The 26,609-nt window shown below is 34.9% G+C and overlaps 1 protein-coding gene across 1 annotated transcript in view; it reads right to left on the bottom strand.

Annotated features, from left to right (window-relative positions):
- CNTN1 (contactin 1) overlaps positions 1 to 26,609 on the bottom strand; it is a 148,177-nt gene that overhangs the window by 98,756 nt on the left and 22,812 nt on the right. The window contains exons 10-13 of the mRNA XM_008704710.1: positions 24,532 to 24,682; positions 21,327 to 21,454; positions 20,843 to 21,018; positions 2,065 to 2,185 (exon numbers count right to left, since the gene is read on the bottom strand). Of these exons, the coding sequence (XP_008702932.1) occupies positions 2,065 to 2,185; positions 20,843 to 21,018; positions 21,327 to 21,454; positions 24,532 to 24,682 (576 nt within the window). The remainder of the gene's footprint in view (positions 1 to 2,064; positions 2,186 to 20,842; positions 21,019 to 21,326; positions 21,455 to 24,531; positions 24,683 to 26,609) is intronic.

The following is a 26,609-nucleotide window of genomic DNA, read 5'->3' as shown; positions in this document are numbered from 1 at the left end:
TGCAATAGTTTCTTTTTATTGGTTTTACCTCTGTAAAAAAAATACACATTATATGATTGCTAATTACCTAAGTGTGTGTGGATAATAGCATTGATGCTCTTTGATTGTATTTGTCTAACTTCCTCTTCCCTCTCAATACTGGGAATTTACCACATTATAATTACATGAAAATACTGCTGTACAGCGTTGTAACAAACCCCTATTGTTTGTTTTTGTTTTGTTTTGTCTTTAGAGAGGGAAAGAAAGAGGGAGAGGCAGGGGGTGGGAAGGGAGAGAGAGAATCTTAAGCAGGCTCCACACCCAGGGCAGAGCCCGACATGGGGGCTCTAGATCATGACCCCAGCTGAAATCAAGATTTGGGCGCTTAACCCACTGAGCCATCCAGGTACCCCAAACATAACCCTATTATAACATTAATGCAAATTTTTAAAATATGCAAACAATTTCAATTAAATATGTACATAGGCTATTGCTGAAAACGGCTTTACAGCTAGTAGTCAACTAGAAAGAACAGTGAACTAGTCCATCCATCTCTCTGGCAACTCTTGAATGTAATAGATGTCCCAGATCATAAAATACTTTTAATGAAAATACAGAACTTAAATGAACTTTCTTCGATTTAGCATAGTGATATATGGAATGAATGTCTAAGTTCATTTGGATAAAGAAACTTCAGCTGGACTTCTATCACTCTATTGGAGAATATGTTCAGCTGAAATAAAGGGCTTTTCAGCATTTCCCCATATGGAGACTTGAGGACTCCATATTACCACTACTCTAGAGGGAACTGCAGGAGGTGTATGAGGTTGGGTGAAATTCTATTGATCCAGAGGGGTATGAAGACAAACCACAGATATCATCTCACTTACTAATTATTTGTTTAATTGTGCAAAAACTGACTGAAAAAATGTGCAATAAATAATAGCCAATAAATATTTCTAGTAGATGAAATGTGAAAAGATAAAAATTTTAACATAAAAAAGAATAAAATAAAAATTTTAACGTGACACAGAGTTCACAGAGAACTATGAAACTATGGAATGAAATTCTGCAGCTCACTTAAGGATTAATAAAAAATGCATATGTGAATTTCACAACCTAGTAGAGAAGATAACTCACGTGCACAGATTGCTATAAAACAGATTAAAGAAAGTGTTAACTGTTAATAAAGTTAAGAAGAGAGGGAGACGTATTTGGGACATTAGGAAAGAACTCATGAATTTGGTGATACTTGAGCCTAGCCTTGAAGGATAGCTTAAGATTTGGACAACAAACAATGACCATAGGACATGGAAGTAATACTATGAACCAAGGAATGGAGGTAGAAATTCTAGGATATTTTTGTGGACTGGTTGGACAGTGGAGTTGGTTACATGGAATGGTAAAAAATAGAGCTAAACAGGCTGAAGTCAATACATGGAGCTTTTTGGTGCTTGGCTAAAAGGAGTGGTCTTTATTCTGTAGGCAGTGAGTGAAGAGCAATGAATGATGTTTTGAGCTGTCCTCACAGCTATACAGCAAAGGTCAGTATCAAGGCAGTTGTACTTTCAATAAGGGTGTATTACAGCACATTCTCAATTATATATAAGAACAAAAGCACTAGACTAACAACCAGTAACAAATAGAAATATGATACATGTATAAATTAACTTTTTATTCTATAACGATAGTGACAAATATGTAACAATTGAGGTTATAGTAAACAGCATCAGTATGTTTTTTTCCATTAAAAAAAAATACAAAAGGAAACAACACTATACCCAACACATGAAAAGTATTAGCAGAAATTGAGAACTTCTGGTAAATACTAAGTTTAAAAGCACATTTAGTAGGAGGCATGTGGTATAAGTTTCTAGAAGATATGTAGTTAGTAAAACAAACAAAATCAATGTTGTTTACTACTTGTCTGGCATAAGTCATTCTTAGGCATGGATGAGGAGCTGTTCTCAAGGACCAAGATTCTAAATATATAAGAATTCATACCAGAGTTACCAGAAGATTATACAATAGTTATGCAAGTCAAATACCTCTGGTTTCATAATTTGAAAATGTTGAAACTCTTACCTCGAACAACGAGGTCAGCTGAAGCTGAAGAATTGTCCACGATTGTCTGAGCGGTACACGTGTATCTACCAGCATGCTTCAGCTGGGCATTGCGGATAAGCAGTTCCCCGTTGGAATCCAGCTGTGAGCAAAAATAGCAGTCATTCACACCACTACAATCCTCACCAATTATATGGCATTTAGGATACAAGAGGTACGGTTTTCTCCTACCAAAATGAGCACCATTAAAAGGTATCTCTTTTTTAGACATAATTCTGTCCTTACTTAGGTTACTTCAAGTCTGTCTTCAGTATCTCAAGTGAAAAGTAAAGTGAGTGAATGAATTAAGATCCTTTTTAGCCCAAATATCTTTAACATTTTATTATTTCTATTATCAGAAGGCCATACAGAAATAAACTAAGGGATGAAACTATTTCATTCATATCTTTTAAAGATAAATGGTAAAGTCTAAAACTCTTCATGCTAAATACCAATGAGGATAAATAAATGGTATATGCCTTGGAAGAATTTGGTTTCGCAAAGCCAATCTAATTGATTAATTTCAAGATGTACTATAGTTAATTACACAAAGATACTAAAAGTGTGAGAAACTGTCAAAATGGACAATTCTAACATTTTCGGTTTTGGTCAAAACATAAGCTGCAAGTGAGCAAGGATTTTGTTTTGTTCACTGCTCTATTCCCAATGTTTGTTCAATATATACTTTTTGAAGAAGGCTTGAGGGACTCTTGCTTGTGAGAGATAAGGCACCATTTCAATGCGATTTCTAAAAATAGCTAATATTTATTGAATGCCCACTCTGAACCAGGCCCTGGGCTACGCAAGTGTGTGTGTGTGTGTGTGTGTGTGTGTGTGTGTGTGTGTAATCGCATTCTCTTCTGACAACAGTCCTATGAGATAGTCCTATCCTGGCCATAGTTTTTTAAAGATAAAAGTGAGACTTAGAGTAGTCAAATAATTTAAGGTCACTGAGCTTGTTTGGTAGTGGGAGCATCCAAAGTCCATGCTCATTATCTCCAAAGTATTTATCTAGAGAAAAATTTGGAAAACTCAATTATTTTATTTATTTATTTATTTATTTGAGAGAGAGAGTGAGAATGAGTGGGAGGGGAAAGGAAGAGGGAGAGAGGATCTCCAGTAGACTCCCCACTGAGCATGGAACCTGATGCAGGGCTCAATCCAATGACCCCAAGATCACGACCTGAGCCAAAATCAAGAGTCAGATGCTTAACAGACTTCATGCCCCGGGAAAACTCAATTTTTAAGTAGACATTTTGTTTTCTTGAGAACTAAATGTACTGATTTACTATTCTAATCATAAATATCCAGCTATATTAAAGGATGAAAAATTAATGGTTAACATTTTACACAATAGATGAGGATATTATTTATGTAATAGAATAGACTTACACATTTTTAAATTTTGATTTTTTTTTAATGACTGCATGTGGAATGAATGCTCTGCTTCACCAAAGGTTTTGCCAGTGGCCCCTTCATATATTAAATTTCCCACTGGTTTTGGAAAGTGTTTGGGTTTGCTATACTTTTTTAATTACTGAGGTTAAGAATACAGGCGTACCTTGAAGATATTGTGGGTTCAGTTCCAGACCACCACAATAGAGCAGGTCTAATCAATTTTTAAAAATTTCCCAGTGCATATAAAAGCTATGTTTACACTATATTATAGTCTATTAAGTATGAAATGGCATTATGTCTAAAAAAGCAATGTACAGGGGCACTCAGTCAGTTGAGTGTCTGACTTGATTTTGGCTCAGGTCATGATCTCAGGGTCATGATCTCGGGTCACGATATTGAGCCCTGCATGGGGCTCCACACTGGGATTCTCTCTCCTTCTGCCCCTCCCACTCATGTGCTCACTCTCTCTCTTTCAAATAAATAAATAAATAAATAAATAAATCTTTTTTTAAAAAAAACAATGTACATAGCAATTTAAAAATACCTTACTGCTAAAAAATGCTAATCATCACATGAGCTTTCAGCAAGTCATAATATTTTGGTGGTGGAGTGTCTTGCCTTGATGTTGATGGCTGCTGACATGAGTATGGTGGTTGTTGAAGGTTGGGGGTGTCTGTGGCAATTTCTTAAAATAAGACAACAATGAAGCTTGCCCCATCAATTGACTCTTCCTTTCATGAAAGATTTCTCTGTAGCATGTGATACTGTTTGACAGCATTTTACTCACAACTGAACTTCTTTCAAAATTGGGGTCAATCCTCACAAAACCTGCTGCTGCTTTAACCCTGAGGTGATGTAATATTCTAAATCTTTTATTGTCATTTCAACAGTCTTCACAGCATCTTCACCAGTAGTAGATTCCATCTCAAGAAACCACTTTATTTGCTCATCCATAAGAAGCAACTCTTCATCTGTTCAAGTTTCATCATAAGATTGCAGCAATCCAATCACATCTTCAGACTGCACTTCTAATTCTAATTCTCTTGTTATTTTCACAACATTTGCAGTTACTTCCTCTACTGAAATCTTAAACCCCTCACAGTCACCCATGAGGGTTGGAATCATATTCTTCTGAATTCCTGTTCATGTTGATATTTAGGCCTCTTCCCATGAATTATGAATGTTCTTAATGGCATCTAAAACTAGGAATCCTTCCCAGAAGTTTTTCAATTTTCTTTGCCCAGATCCATCAGAGGAATGACTATCTATGGCAGCTATAGCCTTATGAAATATAGTTCTTAAATAATAGGACTTGAAATAAAACACTAATTTGAAAAGATATATGCACCCCCATGTTTATCACAGCCTTCTTTACAGTAGTCATGATAGGAAAGCAACACAAGTGTCCATCAATAGATGAATGGATAAAAAAGCTGTGATACGCATACATATATACACACACAATGAAATATAAGTCATAAAAATGAAGGAAATATTTACTTCTTTACAACTTGGATGTCTGATTTGAAGTGAAATAAGTCAGATGGAGAAAGACAAATGCCATATAATTTACTGATATATAAAATCCAAAAAACAAAATGAAAGAACAAATAAACAAAGAAACAGACTCAAATACAGAGAACAATCTGGTGGTTGCCAGAGTGGTGGTTGGTGGGGGAATGGGCAAAATAGAAGAAAGGGATTAAGAGGTACAAATTCCCAGTTTTAAAATAAATAAGTCATGGAGATGAAAAGTACAGCATAGAGAATATAGACAATAATTTTGTAATAATGTTGTATGGTGACTACACTCATTGTGTGAATATTGAGTAATGTATAGAACATGTTGAGTTACTATGTTGCACACCTGAAACTAATATAACATTGTACATCAATTGTATTTCAACAATAAATTTAAAAGAATAATAAGGCTTGAAAGTTGAAATTGCTCTTTGATCCATGGGCTACAGAATGGATGTTGTGTTAGCAGGCACGAAAACAACATTAATCTTGTTGTACATCTCCATCAGAGCTGTTCAGTGACCAGGTGCATTGTCAATGGACAGTAATATTTTGAAAGGAATCATTTTTTTTCTGAGCAATAGGTCTCAACAGTGGGCTTAAAATATTCAACAATATTGAATATTTTAAAATGTTGTCAACAGATGTGCTGTCAAACAGGCTTTGCTGTTCCATTTATACAGCACAGGCAGAATAGATTTTGCATAACTCTTAGCAGCCCTAGGATTTTCGGAATGGTAAATGAGCACTGGCTTCAACTTAAATTTACCAGCTGCATTGGCCCTGAACAAGAAAGTCAGGCAGTCCTTTGAAGTTGTGGAGACTTTTAAATACCTATGAAAGTTCTAGATAATATCTTCTAATATAAGGTTAATTTGTCTACTTTGAAAAATCTGTTGTTCAGTGTAGCCACCTTCATTAATGATCTTAGCTAGATCCTCTGCGTAATTCAGGCAACTTCTCCATCAACACCTGCTACTTCACACTGCACCGTTATGTTATGGAGACGGCATCTTTCCTTAAACCTCATGAACCAACCTCTGCTAGCTTCACACTTTTCTTCTGCAGCTTCCTCACGTCTCTCATCCTTCATGAAATTGAATAGAGTCAGGGCCTTGCTCTGGATTAGGCTCTGGCTGAAGGGGATGTTTTGGCTGGTCTGATCTTCTGTCCAGACCACTAAAACTTTCTCTATACCAGCAATAAGGCTGTTTTGCTTTCTTATTATTCACATGTTCTCTGGAGGAGCACTTTTAATGTCCTTCAAGAACTTTTCCTTTGTATTCATAACTTGGCTAACTGTTTGCTGCAAGAGTCCTATCTTCAGGCCTATCTTGGCTTTCCACATGCTTTCCTCTCGAACCTTAATTATTTCTACCATTTGATTTAAAGTGAGAGATGTGAAACTCTTTCTTTTACTTGAACACTTACAGGCCATCATTGGGCTATTGGCCTGATTTCAATATTGTTGCATTTCAGGGAATAAGGAGGGCCAAGGAGAGGGAGAAAGTCAGAACAGCTAGTCAGTGGAGGAGTCAGAACCCACACAATATTTATTAAGTTTGCTGTTTTATATGGCTACATTTCTTGGCACCCAAGAACAATGACAATTGTAATATCAAAGATCAGTGAACACAGATCACCATAACAAATATAACAATAATGGAAACTTAAAATATTGTGGGAATTACCAAAATATGATCCAGAGACACAAAGTGAGCAAATGCTATTGGAAAAATGGTGCTAATAGATTTGCTCAACAATGGGTTGCCACAAACCTTCAATTTTAAAAACACATTATCTGCAAAAAGCCCTAAAGTGAAATGCAATAAAACGAGATATGCCTGTAATTGCTAGTTATAATCTGAGCAGATTGATTCAGTTCGTTGTAATAGAATGCTACTATCTCTATATAAAGAACTGATCGGTGGCCACACACCTGTGGCCCTGATGTTAGCCAGTCTTCGTAAAAATGTAGCTAGAGGTTATACAATTTAATGTCAGTTGGGGGTCTTCCTGTATCTTGAGGTCTAGATTGGCTAAAAATCTGGTTTCCAAGATTTCTGCAAATTCCTTGAGTAGGAGAGTACCTCCCTTCTGTTCCAATGGTCAGTTATTTCATTCTCACACCAAGGAGTACCAGACAAGAAATTCAGCCCTTTCCCTATTTTGTCATAAACCTAATAACACAAAGTACTCCCTAGTAAGGTTTACTGAATGGAAGATGATGGAATTGGCTGTATCCCACAAGGCAGGGCAAATCAACATTGAAAATTACCATTCACTACATATTTCTATTCTTAAAAGTCCTGTTGGTTATATTTTCACTAGGGATTTCCCAGTGACCTTCCTGGTACCCATTACCACTCCCATCTCCTACTTCTTTCTGCTCTTCTTTTCTTGCCCCTGTAACAGAGAATTACTCTGTTTTCCTCATGTAAAGCTTCTTAATTCTATGACGGTTGCTTGGATCAGATAATACCTATTCTTTAAAACCTGACTTTCTGTTCTTAGATATTTTTTTTTCCATTTATCTTGAACTCCTCAATTCATTTTAATCCGGTATCCACCTCTTCAACCTATTTTACCTCACTTCTGATAGCATTTGATCTTTTCCCACATATTCGACTTTCTAATCTTCTATGACAATACACTTCACAGAAACTTTGAGGACATTCTCAACCCTCTTCTTCTTCAACTTCCTTATAATTTCATCATAAATTCTTGAATTTATCCATTCCTTCCATCACTACTGTCTCTTTCCTTTTCTAAGCTACCAACATCTTTCACTGAACTACTATTCTTTGGTCACGACCTCCATCCCTGTTCTACTCTATTCTTTTCTCTCCTTGGCACCCAGGGTGACTTTTTAAAAACAGCAGTATGACCAAATCACCCCTCTTTGTAAAAATACAACTCACTGAAAGCTTTAAAATGTTTCCTCTTCCTGGAACATGGCCAATCTGTCTCCATCTTCTAGATTCTGTCTCATATTCCAGCTCAGCTAGTGCCATATCATTTACTCTGCTCTCTAGAACATTCCCTTGATAGGACCTTAAATGCATCTTGTTCTCTCCCATCTCTGGTTCTTGATGGTATTTCCTCTCCTGGAATGTGATCCTCTCATATCTCCACACTCTTATCACATTCACTTAAGTAAATACTCTTCACTCACCAATACCAATTCATTTGCTCAAGCAAGGCTTTCCATTTTCTCTTGTTATATTTTGTCACTGCACCTTTTACCTTATGTCACATAATATATCTCAACTGCAATAAAATATCTGTACAATTATAGCATTAAAGCTGGCCTTCCTAGAGAACTCTAAGTTCTATGTGAGGAGGAAACATGCCTGTTGTGTTCATCATTGTATCCCTGTGTTATACACGTGCACAGCATATGCTACTAGACTGTAATTTTTTGAGGGAGGGACTAGGTTTTATTTATTATTACACACAAAATACTTATTGTAATATCTGACATACAGGAAGAATTCAGCAAATAAATATTACAAAAATGAATTAATAAATACCTATTATCTAAAATGTTTTTATGAAACTCTTTTAGTAATTTTGTATGATTTTTTCAGGTAAGATAATGACAATGTTATAAGATAAAATAACTGAATTGAGAACAACTATTGGTATCCAGATACATGAGATAAACTGCCATTAATAATATATTTCAAAATATTTATGAGCTAATTTCATGAGGAAATAAAAGTTTTAGCAATAACGTGGAAATTTCTAGAAAAAAAATGCAGTGAACATATAAGGGAATGGAAACCTCTAAGTTTTCCAACCACGTGTATGTGCTGTAAAGAACTTGGCCTTGCCCCAAGAGAGGTCTGCTATTTCCTCAGCTTCTGGAAGGTAAACTAAAGTGTCTTTCTTTGCCTGGGTATCTTAGTCGTAAGATAGTCGAACAACATGATTTAGAGTGGGTATTAGAAACACCTGTATCGTTTTAGACTTAGGGTCTGAAACAGTATAGTGACTTAGGGTAGGGGCTTTGGGTCATGTGGTATCAGTCAATCTAGAGACTGACATTAACCATCTGGGCAATCAATCATGCCTACATGATTAAGCCCCAATAAACTCTCTGAATACCAAAGCTCAGGTGAACTTTCCTGGTTGGCAATACTCTGTGCACATTGCCACATACCTAAGCCGATAAAGTAATGAATCTTGACTCCTCAGAGACAGAACAATGGAAGCTCTGTATTTGGTACTTCTCCTAGATTCTTCCCTATGCACTTCTTCTGTTGGCTGATTTTAATCTGTATTTTCCTGTAATAAACTGTAACCATAAATATAATAGCTTTCAGGGAGTTCTGTGAGTCCCATCTATCAAATCAAAACAGAGGGTGGTTTTGGCATCTCCTGGAACTTGTAGTTCATTTCAGAAGTGGAGATGGTCTTGGGGATGGTACCCCTTTGTCATTGGCCCAACCCCTCATACTGCCTTACTAATATAGAATTCATCTAAGAAAAGAGGTAAAGAAATATTATTTTATTGTTTATAACTATTTTTAAAAATATTTGAGGCAAGGATAGAATAAATGTGTGTGTATGGTGAAGGTAATAATACGTTTTTCTTGAGCTGTCATAAAGGCTAATTGGCACATATTTCTGAGTAATTTTCTAGTGAGAAAAAATGCAATAATTTAAACACTGTATATTTGTAAAACACACTGTTTTAATATGTTTTCACATTCTTAATTAGCACGGCATTGTGACACTAAATATTCAGGAATGGAAAGATATTAAGTAAAATCTTTTTAAGTTATTATGACAAAGATAATATTTGAGGAAAATAGTGTTTGCATAAAAGTAAAAAGCACTTAGTTCTATTACATGCTTTCATTATATGAACTCATTTTTCTGATTGTTTCCTATGTCTAAATGAAAGATAATCCTGTTGCTAAACTCACACTATTTTCTTTAAAGATTTACCTATTTATTTATTTGAGAGAGAGAGAGAGAGCACAAGCGGGGTGAGGGTCAGAGGGAGAAGCAGACTCCCCGCCAAGCAGGGAGTCTGATGTGGGACTCAGTCCTGGCACTCCAGGATCATGACCTGAGCTGAAGGCAGACGCCCAATGACTGAGCCACCCAGGCACCCATAAGCTCATGCTATTTTAAGAAGTCATGTGATTAGACTGAAATTAAAAGAATAAAACACTTCAGAAATTTAAAATGTATTTTTAATTCAACTCCTCATAATAAAAAAAATTGAGGGCAGAAAAATGATATAAAAATAAACAAGTTGTGACACTGTAATTGCCTTTTAAAAAATATTTGTATTCTGTACACCTAATACTCTTTTTTCTCTTAATAAAATCGCTATCTTTCTCTACCCAGACTCTCAGTTTGAAACATATTGCTGTTTACATATTCACTTACTTTATTCTCAGAGAAATAATGTAGTCATAATTTTTATTCTTTTCACATGTAATGAGCAACACAAATTATTTTGTCTAAAAATATTATAATAAATTTATAGTTATTGTATCTTCTGAATAAACTCTTTAAACTTTTAATGAAACTATTCTAAAAGTTTACTGCTAAAGCACTTTTAAATGTCAGCTCTGTTTTAAATAACATCAGGACTTAGGTAGGTAATGATAGACTCTTGTATAAAGCAATAATAAGCACTTTAACACTTATTTTCATTTGCTCTATATTTGGTAAAGGTGGCACTGAAATATCAGTGTGGCATTGAAATATCTCAAGAAGGAAAGCAGAGGAAAAATACACTATACTATTTCCAATATAGTTGTGTATGTATAAAAGCTTTCCTGAAATTTTTATAAATGGTAATAGCTCTTTCCATACCTCAGGAGAAGCTGAGGTTCTCAGTGGTTGACAGAACGCTTACAAAGCAAGTAAAGATCATGGACCTCAGCACATTCTAGCCACAAATTAGATACGAATGCTCTCTATATTTTCACTAAAAACCCACAGTTTGGCTGAATTACAAAATGCTTCCCTTCATGTGCGGAGAGTTGAATCACATACTGGAAATTGTGATAGCACAGCTGAGGGATGTTCCAAAGTGTAGATGTGGTTTACCACTTAGAAATTTCCCATATTTAAATCAAAAGACTTCCAAAATATAAATACCCCTTCCTTTCTTCCCCCTCCCCCATGAGCTAACTCTACAAATTCATCCCTACCATATCAATGCATCTGAAGTACTAAGTTGTATTAACAAGTTGAATTAATCATAAGGAACAAAGAAATGTGTTGGACGGTACATACGAGGTCGAGCTAAAGCTTAGAGCTCATAATAGCTATATATCAACAAAAACATCTCTTTAGTTCCATTGACGCTCAGAAGGAAGGGGCAGATATGGGAGGTTGAAGGAAAGAATATCCTTTAAAGAGAATATTTTAGAAATTTATAAGCAAAAGCTATTAAATATGTTTGATGCATGCTATATCCATGAAAAATTATTATTATTATTATTATTAATTATTATTACTTTTGGCTTTGTTACAGAAGGAATAACTATAGCAAACGCATCATGGCAGCTGCAAACTTCACCACCACCATCACCAACATGATTTACAGCAAATACTTAGTCAGGGTTTCATAGGCACCAGGGACTATTATAAACAAATATTCTACATGTGCAGACTCACGTGCTCTTAACCGCAACTCTGTGAGATAGATACTATTCTTAATCATATTTTAGGAACAAGGATGCATCACTACTATTAAGTACAGCCACCACTACTGCTAGTACTGTTGCTGTTGATAGAATACTTCCGCTGCTACTAATACTTCTATTAAAACTGCTTCTGCTACTTTCAATAGTGCTACTGCTGCTGTGGCTCCCTCTCCTGAGCTCCTGGGAATACCTGATCTAATTTAAGTGTCTTTTATATGTCCAGCAATGTGCTCGCTACTTTACATAATTTTCTTATTTAATTTTTATAATACTCAGGGAGATACTATTTATGCTTTCCTTTTATTGTACTTTTTAATAGATTTACTTATTTGAGAGAGAGAGCGGGGGTGGGGGGGCAGAACAAGAGAGAAAGAATCTCAAGCTGACTCCTCCCTGAGTGTGGAGTCCTCCATATCTCATGACCCTGAGATCACCACCGGACCTGAAATCAAGAATGGGAGCTCAACCCAACTGAGCCATCCAGGCGCCCCTATGTTTCCATTTTAAAAACAAGGAATTTGAGATTTTCAGTTAAGCGGCTGGCGGAAAGCTCCATAGTTAACACACATTACTGGTTTAACCAGGTCGAACTGTTGCCAAGATAGAGTTTTATGAATCAGACAATGGGATTTATGTTCACAGTTTGGTAGGTTAAAATGGGTAGCTTCTCATAGCAGAAAGAATACAATGTTATCAGTTTACGTATCTATTTATTAAATTTTTAATCTATTTAAATGTTCAGACATAACAAAATAGGAAGACTAGTAGAATACTATCATGGTTACCTGAATAACAACCATTAGATTCGACATTTGTAAATTTACCATGTTTGCTTTATCTAATTAGCTAGCTAGCTAGCTCTATCTTTCCTTGTCTCTATATACAATGTGTCCATCTATTATTGAACCCTAGAAAAACAAATTGCTGATACTATCATGCTTCATTCCTCAAATATTAGATTGAATCTCCCAAAAAGGCCATTCTGTTACTTAATCACAAAACCATTTTCACACATAATGTAATTAACACTAATTTCCTAATATCACCTAATATTTAAGTTAGTGTTATTTTAAGTAATGTTTCAGCAGTAAGACCGCCTGAATGTGAAAAATATTTTTAAAGGTATGACTTAAAAATCTTATTAAAATCAAGTAATATCATCATGAATATAAAAACTTAAGTAAATTAAGAAAATGGTCTAGAATTATTACTAAGAGATCACCAAGTATTCGTAGAATCAATGGAAATGTTGACTATCCTTAAATTTGGCTATTTTGATGGCTGAAGAGTCCAATTTTGATCATTTGGAAAATTTTAAATTAAAATTCAAAAAGAAGAACATTTTCTGTAATCATTTTGACTGACGGACAAAACAACAAAGCTTTGGATTTAGACCAATATTTTAGCATTGAAAGCAAACTTGGATATTAATTCATATGGTTCTTACATTATTTCCCATTAGCCTTGGGGTTTTGAATATCTTCAAGGATCGCTTGGTAGAAGGAAGGGATCAGGTGGGAAGTTTTGTGGGACAGGAAGAAATGAGAGGCCCCATGATGTGGCCCTGTAGTCTCCCACACATACAACCACACATGCACACAATTTCTTTACTCGGAGCAACCTTCACCTTCACCTTTTTTTTTACTGGGCTTCTGATTTAAATGCCATTTGCAGAATGGATTCTGCTGCTAAAAAGTTGTCCTTGTCATTTTAAAACTTCTGATGTGGCTCAGCTTCCTCATATGGTAAATGAGACGCCTAGGGCTCAGAATGACCGTCCTGACTAACGTCATACAACTTGTCAAAGGCCAAACCAGATCGAAACTCCAGATCTTTAGACAGTGTTCTGTTCTTAAAGACAAAATGAAAAAATTGGACAGATTTATTTGGAATATGCCAGCTAATGATGAAATAGTGTATTTATAGTGTGATATCATAAACAAAACATCAAAGTCCACATGTAAAATTATAAAATTCTTAAGATACCAAAAGATTACATGTTTATTTCTCCCTCTTTTTATTTTAAATACTTCCCATATTTTGCCAGAATAATTACTGCAGTGATGCGTAAGTAGGCAAGGAATTCTATGCAAAACACAGGGGACTTTAACTTTGAATGAATTTTTGGAGATTCTTCCAAGCCAATACATTTCTGAAGAACAAAGACTTGCTGTTGTTTGTCCGAATCCATTTACTTAGCATTGACATCAACAAATGCTTATTCAGCTCAGACTATGGGGTATTATGCTAAAGAATAACCCTAGCTGAACAGGAAGTATAATGATCTAAAAGAAGGCAACACATGTATAGACCTGTCTAGTGAGCATAGATACCTATCTCCATGTTTAGTGGTAGAAAATAGCAAATAAAAGACAACAGTTAGGTGTAAGTAAAGATTTATTAGGGTAGTGAAAGGAAGGCCAGTAAAGTTATGTTTAGACGGAGTGAAGAATAACAGAATGTTCTAGCTGCTTATCAGAATGCTCCAATGCTTATCAATTAATTACTCATAAGAGCAGAGAAAGGATTTGACAACAGGTAGAAGGTCTTTGTGAGTTTTGTGGGGATCACAGAACTATGTTAGGGGACTATACATGTTTTACACATTTCTTTCTTTCTTTCACTGCCCATCAAAATTCAAGTGTTAAATCAAAAACACATGAAATCTATCATCCTCTACTATCCATACTATTTTGAAAAATGTTTTAGCTAGCCTCTTATAATTTTTTTTGTTCTAATCACTCTCATCTGCTCAAAACAATATAATTTCTTTTTTTTTCCTAACACATCATGCTTAAGACCTTTCAGCAGCTAGTCTCTTTATTCCTAAATCTCTCTCTTTTTTTTTTTTTTTTCATCTTCCTTGAGAGTAGCATTTCTCCATCTTGGTACCATTGATAATGTGGGCCAGACAATTGTCTGTTGCGGGGGACTGTCCTCAGCATATAGGATGTTTAGCAGTACCTGTGCTAAACAGATGTCCATAAGACATAGCCCTCCCCCTCCTCCCCATAGTTGTGACAGCCAAAATTGTCTTCACATATGGCCATAGTCCCCTGGGGAGAAAAATTGCTTCCAGTTTGGAACCACCATTTTAGGGCTCACATCATCTCACCATGCCTGCTGGTCTTCTGTTCTACTATCTTCAGCTCTAATTTGATGCTTGCCTTTACCTGGATTATAGCCTGACCTTCCTTTTCTCTTCTAACCTTTACCTCATAATTCTGGACAATCCTCGCCTCCTTGCTCAGCAGTAACAGAGAACCAATAACATTTTTATTATTATTGTTCCCTCTTCTCTCTCTCTGCCTCCCCACCCCCTTCTCTCTTCCTTTGGATGTGCAGAAGTAAAATTTCTGTTCAAATTCCTAATATATTCTAATATGAAATCTGTATGTCTCAAATTTAAGCACAATTTTGTGACATGTTCCATATAATTAATATTTTATTTTAAAAAGAAAACCTTAGGGTAAGAGATCCGAAAAGAGATCATAAAGAATTGCCTAGAACTTAAGACCACCTGAAACTATGTAGACTTGATTTACAATGTACTGCAAAACTTGCTAATAGTATAGGGAAAATGAAGTAATTTGAATAATCTTGAGTGAACGTTAAAAGTTCATTAAACAAAATTACAGAATAAATTGGGAGTTGAACAGTACAGTCTTAGAGTGTTTCAAATAATGGGAGGGGGTTTATTTAAGCAGACACAGACCAGAGTGTTAACCAACGGATTAGAAACTGGAGTGGCTGGAGGCGCGAAGGCCTCAGGTCTGTAGTCAGACAACCTTGGTTTCAAATCTTCCCTGTCACCAACAAGTGGTATGATTACTTTGGGCAAATTACTTAACCTTTCTAATCCTTATTTTCTTCACTTTGAAAACTGAGAAAAATCACAATACTATGTGTTCCATAGAGGATTGCTGTGAAGATCAACTGAGAAACACATGAAAAACATTTAACCCAACGCTGGCCAAACAGAAAGCACTCAATAAATGTTGACTATCACTACCTCTCCCATTGTCCCTAGCAAGGAAATAGCTGGAACTTTTTGTTTCAGATGCGGTACCCAGTTTAGCAGCAGTGCAAGAATGAAAGCATGAAAACTGAGACCTGTAAGTTAAAAAAAAAAAAAAAAAGAAAGAAAGAAAGAAAGAAAGAAAGAAAGAAAGAAAGAAAGAAAGAAACCCTACATAGCGATAGCCTCTGGAAATTTCAATTGGAAATGATTGCTCTATTATCATAGCGATAGCCTCTGGAAATTTCAATTGGAAATGATTGCTCTATTATACACAGTATTAATAATAACTGCTTACAATCTGCCAGAACTTGTGCTAAGCATTTTATAGGCATTCTCTCATTGAATCCTCACAAAAATACTATGAAGTAACCAGTTACACAAACCTGGTGAAGCAACCTGAATGAAGTAAGTGAATTATTAATAAAATACTACAGAGAGGGAAATCTGAAGTTTAGAGAGATGTAATCGCTGGTTCAGAGTCACACGGTAAGAAGTGACAAAATGAAGCCCAGAGCCCAGGCCTTGTTGTGGCAGAGCCTCTGAACAATTAATTCATAAGCTATTTATGAATTCAAAGCAGATACATAATAACTTCTTGCTGAATTACAATGTTAACATTTGTGTATATTAAGAGAAATGGAAAAAAGATATTATAGTGGCAATAATCAGAAACAGAAAGTTTAACTCTTGTGGTTAACTAGGATAATGGCTCTGACAGGGAAATTGTTGTTAAATCATTGAAAGAAAATGACTCAAAGGAGATGTCAAAAGTTAGATGGCTATTGAATAAAAGTAATTCCCACAGATCAGGCATCACCATGAGAGAGGCGTAAAATGGTATAATACAAATCTGTATTTTTTTTGGTGGATAGTCTTAAGTCCTTTCCAGAACAAAAGGAGTTTAAATTAAATTGATAAGTAAAATGATTCTGCCTTTTGTATTTACTCTAAGGGAATAAGTAGCTATTGAGCTGGGAAATCAAAATGGAAGCCATTTTGTAGTTGGACTCGAAAAATTTATGTATTTGCCCCATAACTTTGATAGAATAAAAGAATGCCTGATAAATTGCTTAAAAACTTATTGTATCAACACCTCAATTTTTTAAATTTATGGTTCATATATATTTATATATATATTCTTAACATCCTCCTATGTATAATTCGAGTTCAAATGAAACATTTCCTGAACCTGTTTACATGATAATATAACACTAAGTGAATGTTTATTGAATAAATGAAAGAATAAATGACATAACAGCTAAATTAAATATTTAACTTTTCTTCTATCATCAGTATTAAGTGTTTACCCACAGCTTTAAAATTGGTATCTATATATTTTTCAAATAATTAATTCGAAAGAGTTTTTCATGAAGCAGGATCATTAGATGTAATGGTACTGTGATTTTTACTTTTGGGGAGCTCACTATAAATTCTTAAAAGAAATGTACCCCTTCAAAAATGTACTGTCACTTTTCTCCTGATAATTATATGAATATAATTGAAAAAGTATAAAGTAGAAATTTTTGAATCACCTATAATAGCATATCTTAGACCTAAGTATGGGAAAATCTATTTGTTTAATTTCATAAAGCTTCAAGTCCCAATTATGCCAGGCTGTGAAATTTGAAACCTTATGCAAGGTTGCCACATGGTGGTCAAAGTTGAGAATAGCAAGCTAAACATTGAATATAATTTATCATTGAAACTAAATTGGAAAATACAAACTTAACTTTGTTGAAAGGAAAAGCTTAAATTTTGATTTATATATTCTTTCTTCATTAATTAGAGCTTCTGATATTAGCTTTTAGCAATTAAACTTATTAAAACTAATGATAATGACATCAGTTTTAATAGCTATCAAAATATTTACATCTGAATTTTAAACTCACAGAGTACCTCTAGTTTATTTTAGCTCAGTGCCTCTCTTTATCTTACTCAGTGTTTTATTCACCCTAGTGTCCATCTCTGTTCCTGCTTATTATAGTATATGCTCAGTACAGTATTTTTAAATGAACAAATAATATTCACTAATTGAAATGTTGCCAATTCAAATAAAATATCAAAACATTATTCATGAAACCAAAAAAAATTATGTACTGACACATTTGCCCATGCAATTTGAATAACGGACAAATGCAGTCAGCAATATTCCTTCCTTTGGATTTGCTGTCCTCAGTACCTGCCATTCTTACTGTTTTTGATTCACTAAACTTGAGGCAGGAAGAGCTGCTCCTTCTGAGAGTGGTCTGTGAATGCCCCCAGAAGCAATTATTAGTCATTAGGATGATCTACCAAAAGGTGGGTCAAACACATACGGTGTTTTTACTCAAACCTCAGGTGGTGCATTTAGCAATGCAGTCTGACTTTGAAGTTTGCTTTAAAAGAGAAGGAAGAGGCAGGGAAGGCTTTATAGGTCTTAGGTTCAAAAGATAGCATTAAGCTTAATAACTTATTTTAAAGTAAATTTCTTGTCTAGGTTTTTAAAATTATTTAGAGATCTGAATCAACCTGCCCATCTAATGTGCTACAAATGTGCATTTGATATTTTTACTCAGTTAGGTTACATATTTAGCCAGTGAACATGCTTTCTACCACTGCTCATTGCTTGGTGGCCTGAAACTAAAACCTGAGTTGGTGAGGCCAGGGCATGGGCCGGCAGTTAGGTTCTGCTCTGGATTAGCGGAGGGAGGAGTAGTGAGTAATGACCGGAGTCTTTTATGTTTTTATGATCCGAGTTATTATTTATTTCTTAATTATTATTCCAGTTATTTCTTTATTTTCCTCTCTTTTTAAGCCATGGGGCTCTTTTTCCTTTTTTTTTTTTTCTCCCTCCCTCCTTTCCTTCCTCTCTCTCTCTTTTCCTTCCTTCTTTCTCTTCCTTTCTTAATTTCTTTTTTTGGAAATGTTTACTTACATCAACAAATATAATGTAACTATTATTTTGAAGAACATACAGAAGATCCACATATGACGTTTCAGCTTAATTTAGGACAATTTATAACCCTAAATCTATTTACATAGACTTCATTGCAGCTGTTAAGTAGCTACTTGGGTAAACTATGGTTGTCGTAGTTTTGAAACTACTCAATACATAACACCAAAAAACAGTGCAAATTCAAGTCTATTTTTTAAAGTGAGATCTTTGTTTAACTCACTTTTTTCCCCTTAAAAAATGAGTAAAAACTAAGTAGTATTTGCTTTACTTGCAAAATAAAACACAATTTGAAGAAATTATTAAAGATATCAGTGCCAATTTTACTAATGTTGGGAACATTTATGATTAAGCAAATCAAAATATTTTCAGACATATAAGGAAAAAAATATCACATGCTATAATGTTAAAACAGTTTGCGGCCAGTTCCCAGTTGCTATTTTTTTGAAGTGTAAGTTTGGTTCAGAAGCTGAAAGACAATCAGATTTACTGCGAATTTATAGCTATAGCTAGATATATTAGATTAAAATGAAAGGAACTGAATTTAAGTTAACATGTAGAAGGCATACACATTGATTACTGCATTGGTAGTTGTTCTAGGAATCTATCTAATAAAAATTAAACAGTAAATGTTTCCATCTAGTTAAAATCAGTCTCACTCAACTTGATTGAAAGCTCATTTGGGCTTTTTAAAGTGTTAAGTTCTAGAAAAAAAATTTTAAAGAGCTAGACAATTTGAAAGGCTACTATTATTATATGTACATTATCAATCTTCAGATTTCATAGAACTAAATATTCTACACTACTATTTTACTGAGTTAATTCAAACTTTTATTTCTATATTGATAATTGACTTCTAAAATTAAAATTAGTTTTCTTCAATAAGTATATGCTCTAAACAGGTCTTAGGCTCCTAACCAATTGCCCTTCTAGGGAACAGGCAGGTAGAAACAGCGGCCAATTTGCCTTTTAAATACAGCTGGCCCTTGGGGCGCCTGGGTGGCACAGCGGTTAAGCGTCTGCCTTCGGCTCAGGGCGTGATCCTGGCGTTGTGGGATCGAGCCCCACATCAGGCTCCTCCGCTATGAGCCTGCTTCTTCCTCTCCCACTCCCCCTGCTTGTGTTCCCTCTCTCACTGGCTGTCTCTATCTCTGTTGAATAAATAAATAAAATCTTTAAATATATATATATAAATAAATAAATACAGCTGGCCCTTGAACAATACAGAGGTTAGGGGCACTGACCCCCTACACAGTTGAAAATCCACTAATAGCTTTTGACTCCCCAAAAACTTAACTACTAAGAGCCATTCCTTTGACTGGAAACTTTAATAATAGTTAAATAGTCAATAAACAAAATAAACAAAATAGTCAATATTTTGTTTGTTATATGTATCATGTTATATGTATCATGCCCTGTATTCTTAGAATAAAGTAAGCTAGGGAAAAGAAAATGCTATTAAGAAAACTGTAAGGAAGAGAAAATACATTTATAGTATTGTACTTATTGAAAAAAAATCCACGTGTAAGTGGACCTAGCAGTTGAGACCCATGTTGTTCAAGGGTCAACTTTTCACTGCAAACTAGTCAGTCCTATCTCATACCAGTGATGTTCCTACACTAGTCAGTATTCCTGCATTACTTCCCAGTCTTTTTCCTCTATTTTCTTTATTTCTATACAAGGACACCACGATGCTTAATTATAGGACTTGTGTCATGTATGTTTTCCTATTTTAAAATAAAATACAGCCATTTAACCCTACTAAAAAACACATGCGCTAGTTCTCCAAAGCCTCCCATACATATATTGTCTATTTCTTAACCTCAAAGAATAACAGAAATGCCTTAAAGTCACCATTATAACAAAGGATAAGTTATATGCTCTTACCTTATTTAAAATGAACAAGAAGGCACTAGAACGTAGAGCACAGATACAATGAGGCATAGTACATCAATATAAAAATGATACTATAACTAAGGGAAAAATAGACCTAACGCTCAATAAATATTTATTGATTACTATCTCTACCAGAAGACCTATAGCTAGCCATTTTTACAAAGGTTCAGGAGTGCTACAATTAATATAAGGAAACCCATGAAAAGCCTTTTTGGGCCGTTTTTCAGTGTCGTAAATAATTATAGTAATAGGAGCTGTAGTGCAGACACATAGGGGTCACTGGAATGTTAATAAGATGAAACTTAAAGCACATACCATAAAATTCCGCTGGTAATGAATGTTCTCTTTGTTAAAATCGATCACATAGCCATTGAAGGACCAAATAAATGTGAGATCCAGGGCGGGATCAAAGGAAGCAGCACATTGCATGGTGGCATTTTCTCCAACAGTAATATCAGCATTAATTGGGGCCAATATAATTCGTGTGGGATCTACACATTTTTTAAAAAGGAGGAAAGCACAATTCAAGAAAATATTAGATCCCATATTATCTGGCATATTAAAAGAATAAAAATCAATATATTTTAATTTCTCAGCACGGAGAAAAAGATGTTTTCAGATTCAAATTCCAGGAACAATTTCATTAAGCAAGATATTTGCCCCAAAGGCTTTTGAAATGGAAACTTATCAGTACATGATCTGTCTTAGAAGCTTAGCACTGAAATTGTGTCTTAAAGTGTATTAGAAGCTAAGCACTATTAAACTAGAAAAAAACAGTATGAATCAAATGGTTTCTTACCTGTAATAACAAGAGTGCCAGTGTTATTAGCCCTCCCTCTATTATTTTCTGCAAAGCATGTATAGATACCACCATCATTCCTTGTGATGTTATTTATTTCCAAGCTGCCGTCTTCCCAAATGAGTATTCTATTCAAATGAAAGAAATACATTCTTCACAAAATTAATGTAATGAAATATTTTGTTATTCAGTTTTAGCTTACAAACACTATCTTTTGATCTTTACATTTGATACAAATTACTTGACAGTAACATTTTTTTAAGATGAAACATTCTAGTCTTTGTTTATACTTTTTCAGCACTGACAAATTGTTTTAGAAAGTCATCTTCACCTTTTTCGCGGACTATTGTAGTAGTTCCTAACCAGCCTCCTGCTTCTACCCTTGCCTGTCTATAGTCTCTTAGCATAGCAGCCAGACATGAAGACCTAAGTGACATAAGTCACACCATGTCACTCTTCTGCTCAGTAATAGCATTCTACAGCTCAGCTCCCTCCAGTGACTTTCCATCTCACTCATAGTAACAGCCACAGTCCTTTGATTCCCTTTCAGGCCTTGACAATCGCACAGGGTTTTTCACCTTCAGCAAAGCATTGCTAAATAATTCTAGCTAGTATTATATGCATGCATGCACACATGAGCACGCACATGGCACTGCTGCTGTCCTGGCACACCCCATCCCATACCGCTTCCAAGATTTTCTCTCCTAATATGCATTCCATCAGACATACTTCGGTTTTACTCATTAACCTATCATTCCACCTTATTCATTAACTGTTAAAGCATGCTAACTCTAGAGAAGAAAAGACTTTTGGAGATACTCTCATATAAATGGCTCAGATAAAGATCACTTTAGAGACGATAATAGCCCATCAAATATGAAATAAACAACTACAAATAAATTCTGTTGTAGAAACTATATCATTTAGCCCAAAGTAAAATCATCACAATTGAGAACCTAATTACAATTCCTCAAGATTTTTATGCCCTCTCAACTGATTGGAAATATTGCATAAACCATTTTACAAGCCACTAATCAAGGGCTTATAATAACTTTGTAATGTGGAAACATTTTTTGTAATTATATTAGCCAGAATGAGATTACAGTTAGGCTTAAAGACAGTTATTCAGGTTACTCCTTGAATATTATTTTTAAACAGAAATAGTTTTTTCTCTAAAAAGTTATTAATTGAACTTTTCTTTATGCATACTGTTTTATAACATTTGACTTTATTTTTAAATGAAATACCACATCTATTATAAAGTGGTGCTTATCACCTGAAATATTAATGGCTTAAAATAGTGAGCAAAAATTGGATTTATAGACTCTTTTGTCAAGAAGTAACACAATTTGATTCAAAGACTAAAAATACTCGACAGGATTAAAATAGTAAGCTAGACCTTTCTTTTCCTTTTTTGAACACATGTTGATGTTTAGGAAAAACGAGTCCATGAAACATGGTTCTGAGAAATCCTTGGTTAGAGAGGCTCATAACATAGCATTGGTGCTCATCAAAATCAGAGCAAGATTTTTTTTTTTTTCATTTAGGGGAGAGAGTTAATGGTGGGGCTAAGGGGGAATGCTATGCCACAAGTTTGCTGCAGGAGTAAGTACCTAGAAATGGGACTGCCTTTTTTTTTTTTTTTTGTAAAGATTTTATTTATTTATTTGACAGAGATAGAGACAGCCAGCGAGAGAGGGAACACAAGCAGGGGGAGTGGGAGAGGAAGAAACAGGCTCATAGTGGAGGAGCCTGATGTGGGGCTCGATCCCATAACGCCAGGATCACGCCCTGAGCCGAAGGCAGACGCTTAACCATTATGCCATCCAGGCGCCCCTGGGACTGCCTTTTGATCACAGTATCTGCATTGCTCATTGTCTGATTGTTAATGTTTCATCAGAAAGTCAAAATTAATTCTTCCTTTAACACTGATTCTTCTAGCATCATTTTGCTAAAGTCTTAAAAACTTAGTCAAGCATATTCCCTTTAAAAGTTAATGTGTTCAGGGAAATAACTGCTGTCCCTGTGCACTCCCTCTCCCCCAGCCAACCTATCTCTGTCCCATACACAGCCATACTCATGATCATCCAATAAGAGAACTGTGTTGGCACGGGTTCATTCCACAGGTTCAAGTTTCAGTTTGGAGATTATCAATATACTTTCAAAAGGCTACTTTAACCTTTCCAGCCTTTAGATACATCAAAATAGAGATGGTAATACCTATCTTACCTACTTTTTTGGATTGTTGTGAAGAGTACCTCTTATACACTTTTGCTAGAAAATTCCTTTAATAGGCAAAATCTATGTTTTCCTCCCTCATTTACACCTTTAGACAGATGCCATTACTCAAAGATGAGGTTCAAGCCCCCTGGCAAAAAACATTACTGATGATCTGATTATGTCTTATCTCTTAAAACTCCTCCATTTTTCTCTAAGGACAAACCATTTTGATTTTAGGTCTTACATTCTTCACCATCCTACACTCTCTGCCCCAGGCCCTTTGTACATGCTTCTTTCACTGCCTGTAATATTTCCTTCTCTCTTACTTTCGCATCCCATTTCCTACCTTGACTTTCTTTTTTCTGTACTTTAGCACTCAATTGAATACTTTAGTACTCAGTATTACCATATCTTCTAGGAAATTTAAAGAAATCATTCAGTGTGGCTTTTAAATATATACTATGCAAGTCACATGTTTTATGTTTTATCTTAAAGCTGGTAATGGTTTACTTGTTAGGAAGACGAGAAATTCCTGTTTATTTAAAAAGATGGGAAGGGGTGATTTATTTTTTGAAGTCACCTTTTAAAAAAATTTTTCCTATTGAAATATTTAATAGGCTAACTGCATAAAATTAAAACAAATATAAATGGATACAGAAGCCCTTGTTAGGGGAAAAATAAGCCAGAGATCATATTTTATTTCCCATCATTCATTTTTTTCCTGAGGCCTTGGGCAATCTACCAAAAATTTCTGAGTCTCAATTTTCTAAATTCCTTATAAATTACAGAAACCTAAAAACTGAACCCTGATTATAACAGATAATAAGAGTGAAGGCTAAGTACCTCTGTTTATCTTAGAATTATGATACCTTTTGTTGAGAAAAGTTAGAACAACCAACATTTACATTAGTCCTCTTTAAAGTCGTCTTTAAAATGAACTTTGCCAAACATAAACTGCAATTGGATTTCTAATTTTTGAACTGACCTGCTGCTATTGACAAGCCACTCTGTCCCTTTACTCCATGAAAATTTGGGTTTAGGTGCAGCTTTAGGTTTGCATTCAATTATAACCCTTCCTCCTTTAGCAGCCAAGATCTTTTTCTTCATAGGATTCATTTCAAAAGTTGGAGCCAAAGCTAAAAGGAAATAAATTATTATTATTCTCTTTCACTAAAAAGGAAAAAAAAAAACCCACCCATATTTCTTCTATAGCGTCTTTTATTCTCTTGATTAATAATCAACAAAAAAAATTAATCTCACCAAATATTATCAGATATAACCAATAGACATTCCATACCTAGTATTAATATTTTTTTCTTTTATTTAATAACTTTATTGAGGTATATTTTACTTATAAAATTCACCCATTTTAAATGTACAAATCTTAGTGATAACAGGATTATTATAAATTTTAGTTACAATCAAATGCCATATATATATATAAACTAATATATATATACATATATATACACCTTGAAGGTAACATCTAATTTAATTGTTTGACTCAATTGCACACCGGAAGTTAAGTGAAAGGCTGGAGGAATTTGAACACATTATTAATACCGACATATGGTCATAATCAATACTCTCAACCACACTTTCAGTGAATTGTCTCCAGTGTACAAATGAGAAAACTGATTATCTGTTATAATTATATAATTTGCCAAAGTTACCACAGGCAGTATCAGGTAGGACTCACAACTGAATCAATTTTCTTCTGATTTGCAAGCATGCTCTCTTCATTAAACAATGATTCTTCCTTTACCATGCACACATTTATTGAGCACCAACTCTGTGCAGACATCATGAGATACCAAAATAAAAAGATTTCTGCCTTCAGGCAGACCTACCTGCAAACAGCTATGGGAGTGATGGATGCAATTGAGGGGAAAATGCTATAGCTAGGGCTTCCCCTTACATCAAAGTGTAGAGCAATAATTATGAAAATAGGATATAGAGGCTCATTAAAGGTTACTTCATTGATGACATGCTCTATTTTTCTTTAGGTCCCACACATCTGGCTCATTTCTCAACCTCCTTGTATTTTAGCAGACTTCAGGGGGATCCCATCCATTTATTTTTACACATCCAATCATCTGTATGTAATTGTGTCCTTTTGGGAGGCTTTTCTAGGCCCAAGCGTATCTTGATCCAGATGTTGACTCTTCATCCTCTAGTCCTGTGATTCTCAAATTCTATCTGTGCATCAAAATAATCTGATGATCTTCATAAAATGTTGATTAAGTAGGCGTGGGGTGAACCTGAGATTCAGCACTTCTAACAAGCTCCCAGGTGTTGCTCTTGCTGCTGCTGCTCTGTAGGACACATGTTTTATGGCAAGGATTTAACTCATCCCATTGTTCCTTTAGTCTGAGTTTTGATAACTGGCAATAAATAAATAAGTAACCACCCAACTCGTGTTGTATACCTACCACAGTGTGTGGTATTTTGCATAGGCTCGATAGATATTTTGGGTGACATATTGCTCATCAAATATGAGAGAAAATTTAATGGGATTATATTTTAAAAATCTAAATTCATCTAGAAATGAGAATTTTTCTCGAGTCAGTTAAGTTTTAATGAAGTAGTTGATTTGGTACAGTTGTTTTAATGACTTCATACTTAACTAATATTTGAATTTATAGTGACAGAATCTAGACTATGTTCCTGTATATTTTATTTACTTCATTTTTAAAAAAGATTTTATTCATTTATCTGTCAGAGAGAGAGAGTGCAAGCAGGGGGAGCAGCAGGCAGAGGGAGAAGCAGGCTCCCCACTGAGCAGGGAGCCCAATATGGGACTCGATCCCAGAACCCTGGGATCATGACCTGAGCTGAAGGCAGATGCTTAACTGACTGAGCCACCCAGGCGTCCCCCTATATATTTTAGAAATGGGAAAAAATAAGGGATTATTTTTCCCCCAACTAAGAAGAGGACATGCATTTTTTTGTCTCTTTCATTCTTTACTGCATCTATTAAAAGAATAGTATCTGGGGTAGAAAAAGTTCTCAAAAAATAATTGGTGGATGAATAAATGAATTATCTAGATAATGAAGGGAAAG

This window comes from Ursus maritimus, unplaced genomic scaffold, assembly GCF_017311325.1.
Source record: "Ursus maritimus isolate PB19 unplaced genomic scaffold, ASM1731132v1 scaffold_26, whole genome shotgun sequence".
In the NCBI taxonomy this organism is placed as follows: Eukaryota; Metazoa; Chordata; class Mammalia; order Carnivora; family Ursidae; genus Ursus; species Ursus maritimus.
Note: the sequence above shows the minus strand (reverse complement) of the source record. Positions and strands in the feature narration are given on the sequence as shown.